The sequence below is a fragment of the Spermophilus citellus genome, assembly GCF_964194105.1.
Source record: "Spermophilus citellus genome assembly, chromosome: 5".
Classification (NCBI taxonomy): Eukaryota; Metazoa; Chordata; class Mammalia; order Rodentia; family Sciuridae; genus Spermophilus; species Spermophilus citellus.
The window spans coordinates 39,218,191-39,241,677 of record NC_138186.1 but is presented as its reverse complement, the minus strand read 5'-3'; the positions used below and the strand labels follow the sequence as shown (position 1 = coordinate 39,241,677).

Below are 23,487 nucleotides of genomic sequence, written 5' to 3'. Positions count from 1 at the left end.
AAGGCTTTCTTTAAATTACTTTTAAGGCAAGTGGGTAGACAGATAATGCAGAAAAACAACAGGTACACAAATAATCAGAACAAAGAGAATCAATTAAGAAATACACCAAGAAAGATTAATGGGGCTATTACTAACTCTTGTCAGGGTCAATTGGGGTCATTGTGAAGATAGAATTTATAGTCATAAGTGTCTCAATAAATTTCAGAAGAGACATTTTCTTAGCATTAAAGGAGAAAAAATGTTAAGTTCTTTCTGGTCATTGACCCCAATACTTACACTTGTATAGTATTTACTTGTAAATGAAGCCCCCCCCCACGTAATATGATGGCAAATATGACAGTTCTGAAGAAGAACAACTAAGTCAAAACTCTACCCCTTGACATGAAGGAGTTGAACACCTGATTGTCAAAAAGTGGTGAATGTGGACCCAGTTCCCAGGGCAACCATAAAATACCAATGAATTTGGAGACAGGACTCTTTCCTTCATTGTTCTCTGCTGGGAGTGAACCACTGTTTGGAGAATGCTCTTTGTTTGAGCCTTACTTTATTTTTACTTTAAGAAAAAATTATCTTGCATTATCTTTGGTTTCTGACTTCAAATTTTCTTTCTTTGGAACACAAAACCTGAGGTTTGGAGTTCAACTCCCCACTCTCCAGTGACATCTAATCAAGTGCCTTGACTCAGATTGACAGCTATCTACAGGAAGGAATTTAAACTTCACCTTATTCCTCTCCCAGCTTTGGTTGAGATTATGTCTAACTTAGCCTCTGATATCTTACAGTTTGCTTTGAGTTTCTCTATCTACACTTTCCTCTGCTGAAACCTCTTCCATATGTCACACTCATGCTTTGTCTAATGTCATTTATGTAGTCACTGTTCATCTTTTTTTCCTCTTAATAACAGTGACATTTTTTTTTCCTACTGACATGTAGATGTACAATTTCTCTTGCTTTTTGTGGCATTATTTTGCACAAGGCCATCAGAGAGGCAATGAGGCTCCACTGTTATGGCTGTTGCCTTATGGTGTCCCCCTGTCTCTCTTCAGTAATGGGCATCACAACACCATTTTTATAGGTTACTTCCAGAATCTGGAGGGCAATGAGTTAACCACCTTTATCTACTTACAAATCTTCTCATGGGGCAATAGTTGAAGATCCCTCATAGCTAAGAAATATATTGAGAGTTGGTATCTTTTCTTCACCAAAATGGTAGTTATTGTCCTTACTCTGTAGTGCCTTTGCATGGAACCCATGTGCCCTCACATTTATTATTCCAAAGGAAAGCCAAGGAATACAATGATTCTTGCTCTTTTCTATGTCAGTAATCCTGTTGTTATTTTTGGACTATCTACGTTTCCAATAGAGTGACACAAAAACTCTTGCTCCCCTCCCCCACTTTTCAATAACATGCCCATCCTACTCTGATGAGGCCTTTCTAGTCAAATGAGTCAAAACATTACTGGCCTAGGAACCTCCAAACCACACCTTCCTTCCTCTCAACAATGTACCTAACACTCATCTGTCAATATCAAATTCTCCCACTCTCCTCTATACCCACCATTAACTGCTCCAATTCTCACAACACTGGTTTTCCTCATCATGAGTCTGTCCCTATTTAGCCTACTACCAGTTTATACACGTTACAAGAGGAAAATGGAGAATATTGACTGGAAAGAACGCAGGTACCTTTTTCTATGCAAGATCTAAAACAGGCCCAACAGGATTTAGGAAGATTTGCTGATGACCCTGATAAATATGTAGAGGGATTCAAACTCAGGCCTTGAGGTAATCTGGAGAGATATAACAATAATTTTAAGTCAAACTCTAACAGAGACCTCAGTTTGCTAAGGTTTATAGGATGATTTATATTTTCCTAACACTTTATACCTTGTGGGCCCTTCTGCTGTTCAAACTGAGCATCCTCATTGGACTTATGATGAATCACTTTGAAGGTGATACAGAGATCGCCTGATCATTTGTCTCAAGGCAGCACTTAAAAATAATAGGATGAAACCTATTCTATGACATTGGCATCAATTGATCAGGGGTTGGCATGAAATCCCAGGACTTTTGTAGAAATATTGAAGGAAGGCTTAGTAAAATATACATTCTTAGATCCTGCATCTCTTGAAAGGCAACTTATTTTAAAAGATAAATTTATTCTTCAATTTGCCCCAGATTTTAGAAATTACAAAATTGGTAGCAGGCCCTGGGACTTCCCTTAAACTTAGCCATGCAGGTCTTTTATGATCAAACCAAGAGGAAACATGAAGGGACCTAAGAAAGGAGAAAAGAGGGACAAGAGACCAATACAATTATTGGCTGTGGCTCTTCATGGCCACCCTCTTTTCTTCCCCACAGAACCCTTGAGCCTCTATAGGTGTCTGTCATCATTACAGAAAGTGAGGACACTAGAAGAAAATCTGCCCAATTAAGGGCAGGCTTCCAAAGACTTCTTGCCCTGTATGTGGCAGGAGAAGCCACTGGAAAGTGAAGCACATGCCTGAACCCCAGTGGCTGGGGAGGCTCAGGCAGGAAGATTGTAAGTACAACGCCAGCCTCAGCAAAGTAGCAAGGCCCCAAGCAATTCAGGAAGACCCTGTCTTTGAATAAAATATAAAAATTGTTGGGGATGTTGCTTAGTGGTGAGTTTCCCCTGACTTCAGTCTCTGGTAACCCTACCATAAAAACCAGATTTGCATTCCCCAAAAGATGCTCTGTCCTCACCACCCTTGCCATGGAGAGAAGTACTTTCTGGTGGAGGCAATTTCTGGTTTTTGGAACAGCTCAATGTATCTAATATTTCTCTGTCTCTTGGTATATCAATTTTATGGTGATAGTTGTATCTTGTTGTTTTTCTCATAGGGCATTTGCCTCTAAATGATTTCCTCTATTTCAGATATTGAGGCCCCCTGGATAGAGCTTAACTCATAATCAAGAGCATTTCACTGACAGCAAGTATGGGAGATGCCTACCCTTATCAGCAGAAAGTAGGTATTAGTCACTCTTGTCCCAGATATAATTTAGGGTCTTGAACCTTGGCAGGGGGTATTAGGTAGCAGTTAGTAGTGACCAGTGAAATGCAAAGCAATAACATGGCAAGGTCATGGGTTTCCTTTAAAGTTACTTTCATGGTTTTCTTTATGTTACTTTTAATGCAAATGGGTAAACAGATAACTTACAGAAAAACAACAGGTGTGGAAACCTTAAAGAATAAACAGGGAAAAAGAGGGCCAATCAAGATATATATCAAGAAAGAAAGATTAACGGGGGCTATTCTAACTCTTGACAGGGTCAATTGGGGTCATTGTAAAGCTAGAAATTATGGCCATAGGTGTCCCAATATATTTCAGAAGAAAAATTTCCTCAGTAGTGCAGGGGCTGTAAGGTGAATTCTGCCTTGTCATTAACCTGAATATTAATATTAACAGAAAACTGACTTGTAGATAAAGTCCTCTGAACAAGAAGGCCACCAGGACAGTTCTGGAAAGGACCAACTAAGGTCAAAACTCCACCACCCAACACGAAGGAGGTGAACACCATATTGGCAAAGAGTGCTGAAGGTAGACCCAGTTCTCAAGGCAACCACAAAACACCAAAAAATTCAGAGATAGCACTGTTTCCTCTTGTTCTTTGCTGGGAGTGCTGTTTGTTTGAGTCTTAATTTAGTTTTATTACTAATAAAATTCTCTTTTCTGGTTTTCAGTGACTGACTCAAAGTCTTATTTCTTCAGAACAGAAGAACTGGGGTATGGAGCTTTAGCCTTCCCCCCCCAGTCTCCTATGACAGGAGAGACTCCTGGCCATATTTGGCCAGGAGAGTCCCCAGTAGGAAATAGAAGATTTGAGGTGATGCCGAGATAGGTTTTCTTGAAAAAGTAGGGAGCTCTGCCATGAGCTCTCAGAAGTCTCCAGGAGTTGGGTTCCACTGAGCAGCCTGGTTCCCAGCACAGCTGAGTTGTGGGGAGGGGCCAGCTGTGTAAGCATCTTCACTCCAGGGTTCTGGCTACCTTATCTCTAAGCAGGCCAGCACCTGGATGTGTGACAGTGAATCCCTGAATCTCCCAAACAGAAACCTCTTGAGATATGGGGAAAGAGACACAGTTGTTGGCCAGTTGGTGGTGTTTCCTCTGTCCCTCATGGGCAGTGTTTTGCAATAGATTGTCTTGCCTGGCTTCCCTATGCATATAGGACTAGTTTATACCCCAGAGGGTTGCAGGGGTCAGGTATCCCAGTCTAGAGGATTGCGGGGTGCCCATAACAACTAAATCTTTTTAGGAGAAATACACCAGTCCAGTCTCAGGCAGGAGTAAACATCAAAGGAGACTTGCAGTGCCTTTTCTTCATGGTTCCCATAGGCCCATTCTCACTTCTGTAGCCAGGCCTCTCACAACTGCCCTGTCCCCATGAAAATAGATGCTTCCTGTGTCTCCTCCCTTCCCTTCCCCTCCAAACTCCCCCCAATGTTACAAGTCATCCAGAAAAATAGCCTCACATTAAGACACAGAGTGCACACAAGCCAGACATAGCACAACTGTCCATCAACAGAATCAGGATGCATAACTTATGAGACTCTCAGGCACAAAATTTAATGCAGGAACAGTGAGTAAACAGGCTACATACAATCAGAAGATGACTCACAAAATACTGAGTGGAAAGAACAAAATGTGCTCTATGTTCCCATCCTTAAGACCTTCAAAACCAGGAGACATACAATTACTCTTTGGGGTGTGAGGACATGGTAATGACAAAATCCAGGGCCAAGGCCACCTTATGGATGTAGCAAGTAGGTCAGGAATAATATGTGTGTGATTCTATGGTGCTGGGGATGCTGTGGGTCCTGACTGGGGAGGTGGGTGTCAGCCCACTCATGTTATAATTCATCAGTCTCCACAGATACATTTCATGTACTTTGCATATGTATTTTATTTCACAAAGATCACACAAAAATAAGCCACACCACCTTTAGGCCTGTGTTGGTCTTCTCAGGGCACTGCCCCCCTCATGTCTTGCTCAGATGGTCTTAGTGGGGAAGACAGGGTGGGGAGCTGCCAGGGCCAGAGGACAAACAACTCAGGTGGCCCTGAGCCAAGGAACCTTCTAATACCACTTTCATTCCTTCCCCTGGGGTTTGCTCCTGCCCTCTGCACTGCCATACATTTGCTCCATACCCCCTGTGTTCTGTTGTGTTGACCTGGGAACCTGGCTTCCTGACTCTGTCAGACCTGCCTGGAGTGGCATTTTGTGACCACGTTCTGTTTCTTATAAAGGATTGGCTCTGGTGAAGCAAGCACCCCAGCATCCATGATTAATGGAATCTCCGGAGTGGTATTTAGTGTGAATTTACTCACTTACTTAAAGCTGACTATGTATGAATATATCAGTTGTATAATGATGGGAACTCCATCTCCTTGTCAGGCCCCTCATTAGGTATACAAGGTCAGAATACTTGTCCTTTTGTAGAGGACAGGTATGAGAAGACAGATTCATGTGATAAATGCTGCAGAGCAGTCTGGGGGCCTGTGAGAGCCATCACTGAGCACAGCAGAAAAGGGAACCCTTAAAGAAGTGATATTTAGCTGGGCACAATGGCAAACATCTATAATCCCAGTGGCTATAGAAGCTGAGGCAGGAGGATGGTGAGTTTAAACCCAGCCTCAGAAATGATAAGACACTAAACAACTCAGAGATCCTGTCTCTAAATAAAATACAAAATAGGGCAGATGATGTGGCTCAGTGGTTGAGTGCCCCTGAGTTTAATCCCTGGTTTAAAAAAATGATGTTTATAGGAAATCAATAAACCTTAAATTATACTACTAGTAACAAAAACAACATGGTATTGGCACCAATACAGACATATAGATTAATGGTACAGAATAGATGGCACAAAGACAAACCCACATAAATTCAGTTATCTCATACTAGACTAAGTTGCCAAAAACATATATTGGAGAAAAGATAGCATCTTCAACAAATGGTGCTGGGAAAATGGAAATCTATATGTAGCAAAATGAAATTAAACATGTTTCTCACCCTGTGAGAAACTCAACTCAAAGTGAACCAAGAATTTACACACTAGAAGAGAGAACCTGTGCCTAATAGAAAAAAAAGTAGGCTCAATTCTTCACCACTTTGGCTTAGGAGCTGACTTCCTTAACAAGATTCCTAAAGCATGAGAAGTAAAATCAATAATAAATAAATGGGATGGAATTAAACTAAAAGGTTTCTTAATAGCAAAGGAAACAATCATTAAGATGAAGAGAGAGTCTACAGAATGTGAGAAAATAGTTATCATATGCATAATCTCCAGGATATATAAAGAACTCAAAAATCTTTACACCTAAAAACCAAATAATCCAGTCAATATATGTGCAAAGGAAATGAACAGACATGTCAGAGAAGAAAAAATATAATCAACAAATATATGAAAAAATGTTCAACATCTCTAGAGATTAGAGAAATGCGAATCAAAATTCCTGTAAGATTTTATCTCACCCCAGTCAGACTGGCAACTATCAAGGATATCAGCAACAATAAATTTTGTTGAGGATGTGGGGAAATAGGTACACTCATACAGGGCATGTGGGGCTGGAAATTGGTGCCACCATATGGAAAGCAGTATGAATATTCTTCAGAAAAAAATGGAATGGAACCACCTTTTGACCCAGTTATGTCACTTCTCGGTTTATATCCAAAGTAACACAGCAACATCAAAGTTTACAGCCGTTCAATTCGCAATATCTAAACTATGGAACCAAACTAGGTGCCTTTTAGCAGATGAATGGATAAAGAAAATGTGGTGTGTGTGTGTGTGTGTGTGTGTATATATATATATATATATATATATATATATATATGATGGAATATTACTGAGCCATAAAGAATTAAATGATGGAATTTGCTGGTAAATGGATACAGCTGGAGAATACTATGCTAAGTGAAATAAGCCAATCCCAAAGAACCAAAGGCCAAACGTTTTCTCTGATATGTAGAATCAAATTCACAGTAAGGGAAGGTGTCTAGGGAAGCATAGAGACACTTTAAATTAGATACAGGGGAATGAAAGGAGGAGGGGGTATAGAAGTAGGTGGGTTAGGAGAATAAATCACACATTCTTACCTCATGTGTAAATATGAAAACACAACTACTGTAATTTTATGTCATATACAGTCAGAAGAATGAGAAGTTATACTCCATGATACATGAAGTGCCAAAATCCACTATACTCTCATATGTAACTAATTAGAACAAAAAAAAGGCAATATATTTGAACACAATAAAAAAAACTTAAGATATTTTCACTGGTCCTTTTAGTGACTATGACCCTACATGCTGCACCTATGGGCCAGAAGGGATAGTTGGCCCTTTTTCTAGAGAGTCCACTATCTGTACAGGAAGGGGAGGCCTGGTAAGCATGTTGCTGGAAGGATTTCAACTACAGTTGTCAAACTGAGGGCTGAAAACAGTGCCTAGGCCTGCAGGGTTTGCAGAGTCATTGAAAATTGAGTGGAGTCCTTTAGTAATTTACTGCCTGTGTCCATTCTCTACACCAGCCCCTAATATACACCATGGCCAATCAGAGTTCCATGTGTGGCATAGATAGCATTTTGTATTATTGATAGACTTGTTTATTTTCTAACTTTTGAAATACCATACATATATTTTTTTCAAAATCACTAAATCAAGATAATTAGAATTCTCATTACTTAATTCATTACCTAATAATGAAAATAATAAAATCAGAAAGTTCCTCTAATTTGTTAAACCTTAGTAGGAACCATTATCAACAGCACCAGCAGCAATGTTCACACAGGCACATCTAAAACAAGAGACCACTTTAATAGGACATATTTTAACTCCAGATTTGTAAACTTGAAACTGTAATTTGGGGGTCTTGGAGGAAAGAAACAACTTCTGACCTCCTTGTGGTTCTTCTTCAGATAGGCCAGCTCTTCAGTCAGGTTCTCAATCTGCATCTCCAGGTCACCTCTGGCCAGGATCAGCTCATCCAGTACCTTGTACAGGCCAATGATGTCAGACTCCAGTCTGGCATACAGCCAGGTCATTCTCATACCTGAAAATTTGTTTAGGGACTTAACACAATGAGTTGGACAAGGCCAACATTTCCAATGCTGGCAGAAATGATCTGGGAAAATAAAGGGAGATATGGAAAATGAAGTCCTAATATACTAATAGCTTACAACTATATTTTTGACACAAAATCAAGTGGTAATATTAAATGCTTTTTTATCAAGAGTTAAAAAATTGTTACATTTAAACTATGGCCTGAGGATACAAAAGCAAGGATGATGGTAAATCCCTACTCTCATTTCAAGTTCTGCAATAACACTTAAAGATAAGTAGTATTATTCTCACTTTATTGAAGAGGAAACTGAGGTTCAGTGAAGTCACCCAGCTAATATGTGCAAAAGGAAGACTCAAACTTCTGTCTGCATGGTGCAAAAGGTAAGAATTGAAAAGTGTGTTGTCAGTCATGGCCAGGAATAATGGTGGCATCCATGGAAAGTACCAGTTTTGACTAAAGAGAAACACTGATAGTAGAAGTGATAGGATATTAGAGAGGTGTCAGAGATGACTCCCTGGATACATTTTTACAGGACTTTAAAAAAAGTCCATGTATTCAACTTGAAATAAAATAACTCATTACAGTCTAGATTTTCAGATGCTAGAGGAGTGAAAAAAGAAAAATAAATATTTTCTCAATTTCATATAACACATTAAATTGTGAACATTCTTTGAGAAACAAAAGGTAATTAAAATATAACCCCTAACCCAGGTACTATGACATAACCCTGTAATTCCAGCTATTCACAAAGCTGATGCAGGGGTATTTCAAGTTTGAGGACAATTTGGACAATCTAGCAAGAACTTGTCTCAAAATAAAAACAACAATGGCTTAGATATAGCTCAGTGATCAAGTGCCCATTTATGTGTGTGCATACACCTACACACATAAATATCTCTCTCTCTCTCTTTCTTTCTCTCCATATGTATGTGTATAATTGTATATATTCATATGTATATACATACACACATATATAAAATCCATGGTAGTAAGAATTGATTCAAGAATATATATCATACACCTGTTATTAAACATTCTCTGTGAATTACAAAAACACCCAATATATCCTTTTAGTTCAAATAAGTAATTCAGAGAAAAGAGAGTCAAAGTAAAGAAAAAAGTGAATAGGCGTATCCCACCGAAGATTGATAGGCTCAAGGAAATTACAAATGAACATATAAAGAGAATCGTGTCTTGATAAGAATTGAGAACTTGGCCATTGGAACATTGAATCCACTTAGATCAAATAGATAAGAAGAAAAATTGTTGAAAGAATTATATAACAAATAAAGTATGAATCTGCATTTTCAAAACCTTCTGTTTGACATGTAAAATAAAACTTGCACTCCCAATTTTCTTAAATAGAAAGGATTTTGAGAAAACTCACATTGTCTTCTTCAAATATAGCCATTGAGGATAATGGAAATAGGATGTCCAAAATGTAGAATTAAAGGATTATGAAAAACAAAGAATAAAGGAGCTATTTTCAGTAAGTGGAAGTTGAGAACATTTATGAACTCACAGTTGGAATTTCTTACAATAACTGCTCAATGGTTCTCAGCATTTCTTGGGACTTATGAATTATGATCTTCTTTAAATTTCCTCTATCTGAATGGGAGTGTTAATACTTGTCACCTTCATTCAATTCCATCTGTTAAATTTTGAGTATGCATAGGGCAGGTAACTTTGCCTTTTTTAATTTACAGATCACTGAGCCAAGAGAATGCAAGTACAGATTTAATGAAGAGATTAGAGAGCACTAAGAGGTTCTACACTTTGAGTTAAGGTTGTAAACTAACTGGATGGAAATGCTTGTTTCTCTTTAGAAAGGAGCAGATATAATTTGTTTGTACTAAGAAGAATAAAATAAATGTTTTTATGACTAAAATGGAAGACTGTGGTAGTCTCTAAGAATCTCCACAAATATTTTTTTTCATTCCTTCTAGGCATATAATAAGTCTATAATTTTCTCTGCCATTCAACAAATGTGTGACTTTATATAACTTTGGTCAATAAGTATGAGGTACATTAACTGTCAAAATTCTAGGAATTTTCAGTGTAAATGGGTGTTTTGCAATATTTACTTCCCTTTATCACAAAAATCTAGGAAATATTTGACACTGTCCACTCCATCTACTTGTATCTCTAATAGGGAGTAACATGGAAAAGATTTTCCAATGTAAATGAGACATAAACAAAAAAAATGAGTCTTGTTGCTTTAAGACACTGTGATTGTTTTACAAAATTTTAATTGGTAATTTCTCTTAGAAATTATTTTTTAAATAACATTATTTAAAAATTAATATTTAAATTTAAAATAATAATTTTCACCATTAAGTGAGATAAAAGTCAAAAGATTTATACTTAGAGAGTGACCCAAATTTTGTGGGCACCTACATATGTGTATGAAAATACTGGAAATAAATTAATTAATTTGTGGTGAGGTAAATAATAGGACCCAAGCAAATTTTTATTCTAAGTTTCATATTTTTCTTGAAAATTTTCCATTGATATTTATTTGATTCCTACTAGACACCATCTTAAAATTATGAACTAACATTGAATTTATTTTGAAATGAAGCATTATTGAGAGTGAAATAACTACAAGACTGATGTAATTAAACATTTGGCAACCAATTTTAGAAACATCTATTCCAACCCTCAAGTTTACCACAAGAATTTCCCCAGGCTTACTTTCAAAAAAAATTTTTGTAAATATCTGTAAATTTGTGAGGCATATAGAAGTAATTTAAATAACAAATATAAAGGGATTTGAGTCTAACATGTGAATAATAATCAGTATTTTAAACTATTTTATATTGTCCATATCTACATTATTATCATATACCACATTATTCTGAGACACCTAAAATGTGTCTGCGCTCCTATGTGTGCAATCAGAAATAAGAAAGTTACAGTTTTATCTGTAAGATGAAGAATGAAAGAAAAAAAACTCTCAAAAAAGATTATAACTACAATTCTTAAGACATAATAGTATACAAACATGAAATTATAACATCAAATAATCAGAATGTGGGAGAAATGGAGTCAAATAATTGAATTTTATTCTCTGTGATGTCACCATCTATTTATAATAGATTATTATAATATATTTTTGTAAGCCTCCTTGCAACCAGGAAGAAAATCTTATAATGCACACACTAAAAACAAAACCACAGTGAGGGCTGGATTGAAGATGTGGCTGAACATAAGTGTCCTGCACTCGTCTGTCACAGAGAAGAAACAGGGCAACAAAGTAAAAATTACATTTCCAGGAGAGAGATTGAGGGAAGAATATGAAAATCAGCAAGGAAGTGAGGGAATCCTAAACACCATAAGAGAGTATGAAAGGTATCAGAAAGAAAGATGAAAAACACTTATTTTGACCTTGGATATTCAGGAAGTGGTGTGGGGTTGGGCAGGGGCAGGGAGAGACTCCATATTGCTAGTTGAAAGGTAAGTTGGAAGGTACCAGTAACCTCCATTATTGCAGCAAACCTGTAATTCTAACTGCAGGAGAATTCCATAGTACTCACTTAAATCCAGCTTGGGGAGCTTTCTGAGGTCTAACAACTGCTTTCACCTAAAGATGAAGTGCTCCTTGGGCCCCAACAGGCGCCACAAGCCTCACAACTCAATGTGCTACAACAGTCAATCTTATACTCTATCCTGCATTAAAGTCTTGTAGCAAGCCTCTGATGCTGTAAGGAGACTAAGGCCTATGTATACGTCATAGCATGAGATAGGCCTTTATGCATTCTGAAGATATGGGACCAAGGCTATTGAGTTTAAAAATAACAGTACTGTCCACAATTGCCCTGTGGGAGTGGGAATGGTCCCATTCATGTTCTGCAGCTCCAGAACTGAAACTGCCACCACCAGCATCAATTACTCCACCAGACCCTAGGGAAGCATCATTCATATCCTAGAGCTCCAGGATCACTGGCCCCAGAAGGACCCACACTTATCATATGGGCCTAGGAATGGTGCCCTTCAAAGCCCATGGTTTTGAGTCTATAGATAATGGTACCAAAATCCCTGGTGTCACCTGTGCTCAACATCTCCTTTGAATTTAAAGTCCTGGGACAACAATTTCTGGTGCCAGAGATACCGGTATCACCCATGCTAATACTGCAGTACCTGGAAAAGATCCTTTCCATTCCCTGTGGCTACAAGCCTGCAGCTTCCGTACCTCAATTCCAGGAAAGCCTGTGTTATCCCAAGGTCTTTAGGAAAGTCTCCTTCATGTTGCATGCCAGTGTTGCACACCCCCAGTGACTGGATGGTTCTCTCTGCATCCTACATCCCTGGAACTACAGTCGCCACTATCACAAGATCCAACCCCATCAAAACTAGACTCTGTGAAGCCTGATGACACACACTATAGGAAACCCAAATCCATTGCAAATTTGCACCACTATCTTCAAGAACTGCTGTAGCCTAGACTGTTGAGGGGCTCAAAGACATTTCTGAAATTGATTATAGCTGAAGTTTATACTTCTGAGCTTACATAGAGCACAACCAAAGCCCCAATTCAACTGACAACCTATATCACACATAAACGAAAAAATATTTTTCCTATGAAAGCTCCTAGATAAAATGGGAAGAATTACCTGTTACACAAGATACACAGACATCAAGTAGGGGCCCAAGAAACATGAGAAAGCAAGGAAGCATGCCACTTCCAATGGAACACAGTTCTTCAGAAATACATACCAATTTAAAGGAAATCTATGGAATTACAGAAAAGAATTTAAAGCAATGATCTTAAGGAAACACAAGATGCAAGGGAATACAGACAATAAAATAAAATGAGAAGAAACAATACATGATACAAATGTCATGAATAATTAACAAAGTGAGAGAAATCATTGAAAAGAATCAATCAGAAAACTTGGAAATGAAAATTTCTATCAGTGAAATAAAAAATGTAATGGAGAGTTTCTTCAACAAACTAGACCCAGCAGAAGAAAGAATTTATTAACTTGAGGACAGGTATTTTAGAAAGCCTGCTAAAACAAAGAAAGAAAAAGTAATACTTTTTTTAAAAAATAAAGAGAAAAGTTATGAAGAATGCTAACAAGATATATAGAACACTATTAGTGAAAAAATATTCATATTATAGGAGTTGTAGAATAAGAAAAAAAGGAAAAAAAATTATCAAAACCTCATTTAATTGAAGTAATAGCAAAAAAATTTCCACATTTTTAAAGGAATATGTACATCAGGAATCAGAAAGCTCAAAGGATATCAACTAGATTCAACCCTAGAAGACATTTTTAAAGGCACATTACTTTCGAAACAACAAGCCAAAGAGAGAATTAAAAAACAGGAAGAAAATAGTGTCGAGTCACATACAAAGAAATCCTGGTTAGAATAAAGGCAGATTTCTTGGCAGAAATCTTATAGGCCATAAGAGAACATGATGATATCTTCAAAATCCTGAAGGACAAAAAAAAACCTGAAAACTAAGGATACTATGTCCCACAATGCTATTCTTCAGAAATGAAGTGAAATAAAACACTTCCCAGGTAAGGAAAAACTGAGAGAATTTTTCAGAGGTGGAAAGGAAGAAAGAACATGTAAAATGTCAGAAACAACAAAATGACAGAGTAAGTTAACACCTTATTGATAATAATTTTGAATATGAATGGATTAAATTCTCTAGTCAAAAAAAAGGTTGGTCAATGAATTAGAAAAGCAAATTCCAATTATAGGTCGCCTAAAAGAAACTCACTTCACTTCACTAAATAAGATACACACCACAGACTAAAAAGGAAGGTTTGAAGAATGATATACTGCACTAATCAAAAGCAAGCAATAACAGCTTCAATCATATCAAATAGAAGAAAAATTAAATCAAAAATTACAAAAAAATATGAAGAAAGTCATTATATATTAAAAGAATCAATTCCGCAAGAAGAGATGACTATCATAAGTACAACAAATATTATTACATCTAAAGAGAGAGACAGATTTCAATACCATAATAATTGGTGAAATAAATACACCACTTTCCTCAATGACCAAGCCATTCATACAGAGAATTAGTAAAGATACATCAGAACTAAACCATATTTTAAATGACTTTGACCTGAAAAACAGTTACAGAACATCCCATCCAATACAGCAGTATACATATACTTCTCATCAGCAAATGGAAAAAAAACGCCAGGTTAAATCATATGCTAGTCTTAAAAAGTATTTTAAAAATTGAAATCCTGTCATATATTTTCCAAAGGCTAAATGGAATAAAACTAGAAATAAACAAGTACAATGGGAAAAATTCAAGTAAATCAAAATTCAACAACATACTCCTAAATAACCAATGGGGCATTGAAGAGAGTAAATGTGAAAAAAAAATTCTTGAAATGAAAATATAAAAATCTGTGTGCTACAACAAAAGTAGAACTAAGAGGGAAGCTTATAATAATAAATGAAAACAATAGAAAATAGAAAGATTTCAAATAAACAACCTAGTGATACACCTCAAGTTTTTTAAATATAGAAACATATATTCTACAATGAGGAATAATAGTAATCAAAACAAAAACAGACATACAAACCAATGGAACAGAATAAAGTGTCTAGAAATAACCCCTTGCATTTACAGCCAAATAACTCTCATCAGAGGGGAAAAAAAGAAAAGAAAAGGATAGCCTGTTCAATAAGTGGTATATACTGAAAACTGATATACACAAGACTGAAACTTGACTCCTGTCTCTCATCATATGCAAAAACAAACTCAGAAAGAATCAAAACATGAATGTAAGATGGGAAACTATGAAATTACTAGAAATAAAATGGCAGAAATTTTTCAAGACTTTGGCATAAGCAATAATTTTTTAAATAAGATCTCAAAAATACAGGTAACAAAAGAACAAAATGGAATTATATCTTCTGCAGAGCAAAGAATCAACAGATTGAAGAAGCAATCTAAGAAATGGAAAAAAAATTGCAAACTATCTGACAAGGGATTATTTTGTAGAATGCATAAGGAACTCAACAGCAAAACAATCAGACTAAACAGTAAAATATTATGTGAGATATTTTAAGAATAAATGAAGTATGGTATCAGAAAACCTACATTTAAATTCCCTCAAATCATTTATCTAACCGATCTGATTTTTCCTACTTACTTAATTCACTGTACAGTTAGTCTTCCATGTTCATGGGTTCTCTGTCCATACATTCAACAATCATACATGTATATCTGATATATATCCATACATCAGTAGATAATGTATTCCATAAATATGTCCACAATGATTTATGTCTGTACTAACCATGTGCAGATTTTTCTTGTCTTTATTGCCATTTTCTTATAACAACTATTTACATTGTATTAGGCATTAAAATTAAATCAAAAAAATGAATATATACAGGTTCTATACAAATACTATGTTATTTATAATAAGAGACTTGAAAATCTACAGATTTTTATACCTGTTTGGGATCCTGAAACCAATTTCCCTGAAAATACAGAGCTTGGTTGTATCTTATTTAAAATTAGTGTTCAAAAATCATACTTGACTGAAATTAAAAAAAAAAAGTAATTCTATAGTTTGTATGGAACTACAGAAGATCTCATGCATCCAAAGCAATTTTAAGCAAAAAAAGGAATGTGAAGGCAAAACATAGCCTGAGTTCCAAATATCCTACAAAACTAGAGAACCAAAAGAATTTGGTGCTTACACAAAAATAAGCACATAGACCAATGGAAAAGAATAGAAAAATTAGAAATTCCAAAGGATATACATTTGTGCAAGGATATCCTCTTCAATAAATGGTGCTGAGGAAAGTGGAGGTCTGCATGTAGAATGAGACTAGACTGCTTTCGCTCATCCTATATAAAAAAATAAACTCAAAGTTAATCAAAGACCTTAATGTAAAGCCCCAAACTCTAGAAAAACTAGAAACACCGTGACATTGGTCTGGGCAAGAATTTTTAGACAAGAATATAAAGGTGAAGGCAACAAATGAAAAAAAAAACGAAAAGTTTTTTTTTCTAAAAGCTTTTAGTTGTTAACAATAGTAAAGGATATAATTAGCAAATTAAACAGACAAACCTCAGAATAGGAAAAAAATATTTGCACACTATTTATTCAAAAAGGCACTAGCATCCACAATGTATAAGCAACATAATGGTTACAAAGTCATAGCCATGTATAAAGAAGAGTTGGTGTTTTATTACACAGAAGTTTGCTATAGTAAATAATATTTTATTATGTAATTCAATTAGAAGTTTGTACTCAACATAAACAAATAACAAATATTTGAGATGATGGATAAGTTAGTATTCTCAGATCATCAACATGAATTGTATAAATATATCAAAACATCACACTGTATTCCATAAAGATGCAGTTATTATTCATCAATAGAAAAACAAATACATATCTACAAATAGTTTTAAATAAGTAAAAATGAAATAAATGTTTAACATCTTCTGAAATTGAATACGGTTATTTTAAAACACATCTGACAACAGAAGAGACTCACTTCCAACTTAATTCAATAGGTAACTAATTGTGCAAAAGATGCATTTCCATAAAGAACTCTTTCCCATGGAACATGCTCTGCTAACTCAACTGGGATAAGGACAAATAAATGGTCTGCTTGAAACCCATTCCCAAGAGGTTTCAGTAAGAGTGTACAAATAGTGTTCACACAAAGCATCCTTTGTGCTCTCTACTATCACCTATCTAATCTGTCTTTCCTTTTTGGCACCATTTATCAACTGAAAAACTAAGGGTTTTAAAGTGGATTCTTACATATTGTACTCATTTTTGTACTACATTTTATTCTTCTCTTGAGTATGAAAATGTTTAAGGTACTCCTGCAAAAATCCTTTTAACTGAGTCATATTTATCAAAATAAGGTAAGTAAAAATACCCTTTATGGGTTAGGTGAATATTCTCAGGGATGGTTGAAATGTGTGTAGAGCATAGTGCCTGATATGAGTATGAAAGTCAGAAAATATTTCATTTGGTTTCAAGGTGACTTCTTTAAAATTTAGAAATGCCTACTCCAGTGGCTATAGAAACAATTACATTACTCTTTGTATATATTCTCTTTTTTTGAAACTCTTACATAAACACATTAAACACATTTAAATTTCAATAAATATTACTTTTGACATGCTTAATACCTGAGTGGAGTTTGAAGATTTCGTTCAATCATGTGAATATGTTGTATAAATAAGTTTTTAGAATAAGAATTCATACCCCATTTGAATCAAATGTATATGTGAAGATCATTGTAATGTTTTGAGCAACTAATAAAAAAATTTTAGTATACAAATTTTTCATAGATTGACTTGTCCTCATATTTCATCCAAATGTTTTGATGTCAAATAAAATAACTCTTATTTCTTCTTGTGGTCTTCTACTATATAAAGCTAAGGAATGTGGTAAATATATTGTGTGTGATGAAAAGGAAGTGTGAGTAGGATATACTACAATGAAATGTGAATGGAGATACTAAGGAGATATCAATGGAATAGAGTTTGACACTTTGTTACAGTGACTTTGAGATTTGTAGATAAATAGACCCTTGTGAGGTGAAATAGTGATTAAAAATTACTGTGAGTAGTAGATTCAAAAACCACAGAATCCAAGAATTAAATGTAATAAAATATGAGAATAACAAGGAGAAAATAAGAGTTCTAAGAATAGAATTATAGAGTTTAATATTGTGTGGATTACCAATGCTTCCAAATAAATTCACAATTGTTGTGGTGTCCCTAGGCAAATCTAGTTTTGGACTGGACTCCTCTAGTAGGCTCCAACAGAGCAGAGCAAACTGAATTAGTCTCTCATACTAAATGCCACACAATCAAACTGAAGATTTAAAGGAAGCAGATAGCTCCCAAACAGACCAGATTTTCTATAAAACGGGAGATTTCTGTCTACCTGACTCAGCACCATAAGGAAACTTTCTGTTTTAACTCTTTCAAAATAAAACCTTTAGTAACCTGATGTTAACTAATTAGTTATTTTTCAGTAGTCCTGTTTCCTTACAAAAGTCATGATACTGCTAATGCCCAGTGCTATTAACATGAATACCAAATAAAATTTATCAATAACCAAATGTGCTACCATTTTGTCTTTTGAAAGGAGTGATGACCATCCACAAAGCTACAATTATGTGAATAATAAGAGTAAAAGGTTTTAAAAATATAAATTTAATAAAATCACTCAAAGAATACTGGAGTAAATGCTTTCATTAAAGATAAAAATAATTATGAAGAATTCATAAAATTTCAAATCTAAATTTACTTTTCAAACTATTGAAGGATGGTTCCTGGTAAAATAATTTAAAGGGTGAATATGACAGTATTAAATGAATAGACAAAGGATGACTCATGCTTCAATTACATAACAATGTGGGTAGTTTGCAATTTTATAAATATTTATTTTTAGAATGCAATTATTGATTTGTATCTATCTACAACAGAATTTTTATCATTAAAAAGTAGGCTATACTATATTTCTGAATGTATGGTACTAAAAATAACATTTTAAATAATTTTAGCAAAATGAAGTATCTGGGCCACATTTGTTTATAAATGTTGACAGTGTACAGATATTTTCTATAGAATCTTTAAACTAATTGTCTCAGTATTTTGCCATCTCATTTAAACTATCTATCATTTTTTGGTATTTACAACTGTATCTGTTATAGAGATTAGAATGAAAGATTAACAACATATGAAAATATATGTAACTAAAATACCCCTATCATAAGGTTTTGATATGATAAAATAGATAATGAAGATGGTTGCTAATTGATACTAATTGATTTAACAGGGATGAAAGGCTTATTGGCAAACAGGGATCATTAAGGATTAGTTAGAATCATCATCATTTTATTATTATTATTATTGTATACTTCTGGTCTAGAATCATATACAAAGAGCAAGATTCACATCTCATCTTAGCTCTGAATAGCTTTGTGTGACATGTCACAGGAGGATGTTGAGGTCTCAATGATAAACAAAATATCAAAATTGTACCTTTGAACCATAAAAATGTAGTTTGTTTCTTTAACCACTAGTTTCACTTATAAAGTAACTTGGAATTTTGTGACTAAAATGCTACTGTAACCTTCCACCTGAATGTTGCCCAATTTAGACATTGTGGATTTTATGTAACCCAAAGGCATCACTAGATAATGGAAAATATATAAACAAAAATTGTCAGTTCATTGTTTGTCTTCTCAAAATGCCATTTTTCTCAGCTACTTGACTTTATCGAATTGAATGTGGATATTTTTGAAAAACACAAGAATATGTATATCCTGACAATGTGAAACAACATGTGAATTTGAATAGGTCTCTGGGCCTGCATTTGTAAATTGACTTATCTTCTGAGAGTAGTTACCTAGAGTTCAAAAATGTATTTGTAACTGTATAATGAGTGAGTCTTATATAACTGGCCAAAACATACATAAAAACAGGTAATAATCCCATTCAATAAAGGAAAATCCATACAATAGGACTAAACTAACTAAGATCTAACACAAAAAAACAAAATGCCCAAAGTTTTAACCAAGCAGTTACAAAAGAAAAAAAAATTACAGAAAAAAACAAATCCTGAAGCATGGAGGAGAAATGTATGTGACTATAGCTCTACTATCTTCATTTATAATGGAGAAAAAATAATGTTAAAAGTATTAATATTTCTTGCTAAATTCAAAATAGCTCAGATAGATTCTTTAACATCAAATATTTCTTATTCCCCATAGAGATAATATAATTATTTCACCAACTAATTGGTGCCAGAGAAGGTTATCTTGATCATTATTCTTATGGCTGCACATTAGTTCTTTAATTTTCTTCTACTATCACTACCTCAATATTTTAATATTCTTAATATTTTTGTGTTTCCCTAAAGCAGTGCTTCTAAAAATGAGCCACATGATCCTCAGCCCATATATCAAGTTACTCTATCAGATGCCCAGATACAGGAACAGCCTACTCAATTTTGTTTCTTTGTTCTTTGTTGGAGTATATAAACTATAGAGCATAGTAGGCTTCCTTGTGGCATATTTGTGCATACATATACCATAATTTGGCCAATTTCAATCCCTATGACCTCCTCTTATCTTCCTCTTCTCCATCCCCATAACTTTTCTATACCCCAATATTCTCCCTTCTACTTTCATTAAATCTCCTTTTTCCCTTTTGCTTTCCCAATACCTTTTGCATATGAGAGAAAACATACTTGTTTTTCTGCATCTGGTTTACTTTGCTGAACACATTCCTGTCCAGTTTTATCCTTTTTCCTGCAAGTGACAACTTAATTTTTTATTGTTGGCTTTGTGCTCTATTAATTCTTCTGCAAGTCAGAGATCAACAAACAATATTTTTATGTTTTCAAATCACAGTCAATTCTACTTTACATATAATCCTATTCATAATTTAAGGAGATAGCCATATTATACTTAGAAGGAAATTCAGATTCAGAATGGTGATCTCACCTATTGAAGGTGACTGATTTTAACTTACAGTGCTATGAAGAGAAATTGGGTTACTTGATACAAGATCATTTATATTATTCCCCAAAAAAGTTACTGTATCCCATCTTTCAACAGTGTATAAACAATGCATAATAATATATTATCATTATTTATAAATCTTTTTTTTATTTTTTCCCTATTATAGGTAAAACAAATTGGAAAGTATGGCATTAATTAACCATAGCCACCCTGATGATTTTATTCTACTAGGCTTTGCTGACCGTCCTTGGCTAGAGTTTCCAATATTTGTTATTCTTCTCATAACATACCCCATGGCCATGATGGGAAACATCGCCATCATTCTGGTGTGCAAGATAGATGCCCATCTGCACAGCCCTATGTATCTCTTCCTTACCAACCTTTCCTTTTTGGACATGTGTTATACCACCAGCATTGTGCCTCAGATGCTATTTAACTTAGGAAGCTCTAAGAAGACCATCAGCTATGTGGGGTGTGCACTTCAGCTTTATTTATTCAGCACAATGGGAGCCACTGAATGTCTTCTCTTGGCTGTCATGTCTTTTGATCGATATGTGGCCATTTGCAGACCTCTGCACTACACCCTCATCATGAATCAGCGCATTTGCATCTTATTAATATCCATTACATGGCTATGTGGACTGACCTATGCCATCTCAGAAGCCACACTTACATTACAATTGCCACTGTGTGGCATCAATAAACTGGATCACTTATTGTGTGAGATTCCAGTTCTGATAATGACTGCCTGTGGGGAAAAGGAGGCTAATGAACTCGCACTCTCTGTGGCATGCATTTTTATAATAGCTGTTCCTCTATGCTTAATTCTTGCCTCCTATGCTAGCATTGCTCATGTCATACTTAAGATTAAATCTTCTGAGGGGAGGAAAAAGGCCTTTGGAACATGTTCCTCTCATCTCATTGTGGTTTTCTTATTTTATGGTCCAGCCATTAGCATGTACCTTCAGCCCACCTCTTCCATTTCAAGAGACCAGCCCAAGTTCATGGCTCTCTTCTATGGAGTGATGATTCCTACAATCAACCCTTTTATCTACACGCTGAGGAATAAGGATGTCAAGGGGGCACTAGGCAATATGGGAAGGAGCATTTTTTGTTCCAAGTGATACTTTGGAGTCTTTAAGTGAAATTATTTCACAATTACAGTAAGCATATACATCATCTTTTAATAACTCATTCTTTTCTCAAATCTAGTCTCAGGTTACCTGTATTTCTTGAACATGTAATATTTTTTCCTTATAATCATGTTAAGCAATTATCATAATTAAATTATGATATTCTATTAATATGCACCTGCAGTGGCCTTTTTGGGGAGGGGGATATATTAAAATAGGTCTATTCAGATTCCCACATGCTGAAATAGTAACTCTGTTAAGTAGTTTAAAAATTGACAATATATATTATAATTTTTAAATATTTTTCAGTTTTAGTTGGCACAATACCTTTATTTTTATGTGGTGCTGAGGATCAAACCCAGGGCCCTTCATGTGCTAGGTGAGCACTCTACAGCTGAGCCAGAACCTCACCCCATATATTATAAATTTATTAGTGCAAGCTAATTCTCAGAACAAAAGCATGGCGACCATTTATCACTGTGCTGCAACAATTCACCTAAGAAATGTTTCATCACAGTGCAAATTTTGCAGACATGTATGTGCACAGACTGGCTTTAGTATGCATTCTGTGTGAAGTATTCTATGCTTTAAAAGAATAATAAGTTTCATACATTTATCAACTTCAATTTTTATAGTTACTAGGACTTTTGAAAATTACATTATAATTTTTGCTTAATGAAAATGTGCAGTTTTTTGTATGTTTAATGGATTATCATTAAATATTATGAAGGGTCAAATAAAGTGATATATTTCCTAAAATGTCTTCAAAATATTATAAGTACATGTCTTCAGAATCAGCAACAGAACAAGGAATTAAGATTAATAATTATTGGCAATCTGGCAACATTTATTCAAATAAGTTGGAATAGTCTGGAATGTCCTCTTAGACTGTGAAATAAACAGTATAAGAAGAAATAATTTATTTCTGGAAAGAAAAGCAATTTGTTATGTCAACAAACTATGAGTATATTTTTATTGATTAAAATTTTGGATGCAAGTAATGCTCAAAATTTGTAGATAAAAAAAATAATGGGGCCAGGCATGGTGGCACACACCTATAATCCCAGCGGCTTGGAAGCCTGAGATAGGGGCATCTCAAGTTTAAAACCAGCTTCAGCAAAAGCAAGGCACTAAGCAACTCAGTGAGACCCTGTCTCTAAATAAAAGACAAAATAGTGATGGGGATGTGGCTCAGTGGTTGAGTGCCCTTGAGTTCAATCCCTAGTACCCACTCCTCAAGAAAAGATAGTGGGGCAAGAAATATAAACCAGTGATAGAGCTATTACTCATCATGCTTGAGGTCCTGGGTTCCATCCTCCAAAAATAATAACAACAACAACAATAAAAGTGTTGCTAAGATTTAATTCTGAGATTGAAGCTCTTATTTTTTTTAATTTGCCCCTTCCAAAATGAAAGTATTGAATGTTAACATAAATTTATATTAAGAAAGAAATATAGATCACAAGAGTCTTTTCCTCCTGACATGGATTAAAGCTGTTATAAAACAAGATTGATGATTGACAGGGTTTGGCCATTTGTGAACTTTTTCCTTCCCTTCTGTGAGGACATAGTAATACTCACCTGCAATGGATGCAATAAACAAGGTGCCATCTTGGAAGTTGAATCTGGGTCCTTAACAGAGATACTAAAACTACTGGTGTGAGAAATAAGTTGCTATTGTTTATGAACTACACAGTATCAGATACTTTGTCATAGAAGCACAAATGGATTCACAAAACTTAAATGTTGTCACTAATTTATAATGTA

At 35.0% G+C, this 23,487-nt stretch overlaps 1 protein-coding gene across 1 annotated transcript; it reads left to right on the top strand.

Annotated features, from left to right (window-relative positions):
* Positions 1 to 20,772: 20,772 nt before the first annotated feature.
* Positions 20,773 to 21,711, top strand: LOC308649025 (olfactory receptor 2B11-like; the record flags this gene model as incomplete). The annotated part of the gene is made up of 1 exon (XM_081294296.1): positions 20,773 to 21,711. One exon carries the CDS (start codon positions 20,773 to 20,775, stop codon positions 21,709 to 21,711), a length of 939 nt encoding a protein of 312 aa, XP_081150422.1.
* Positions 21,712 to 23,487: the final 1,776 nt, after the last annotated feature.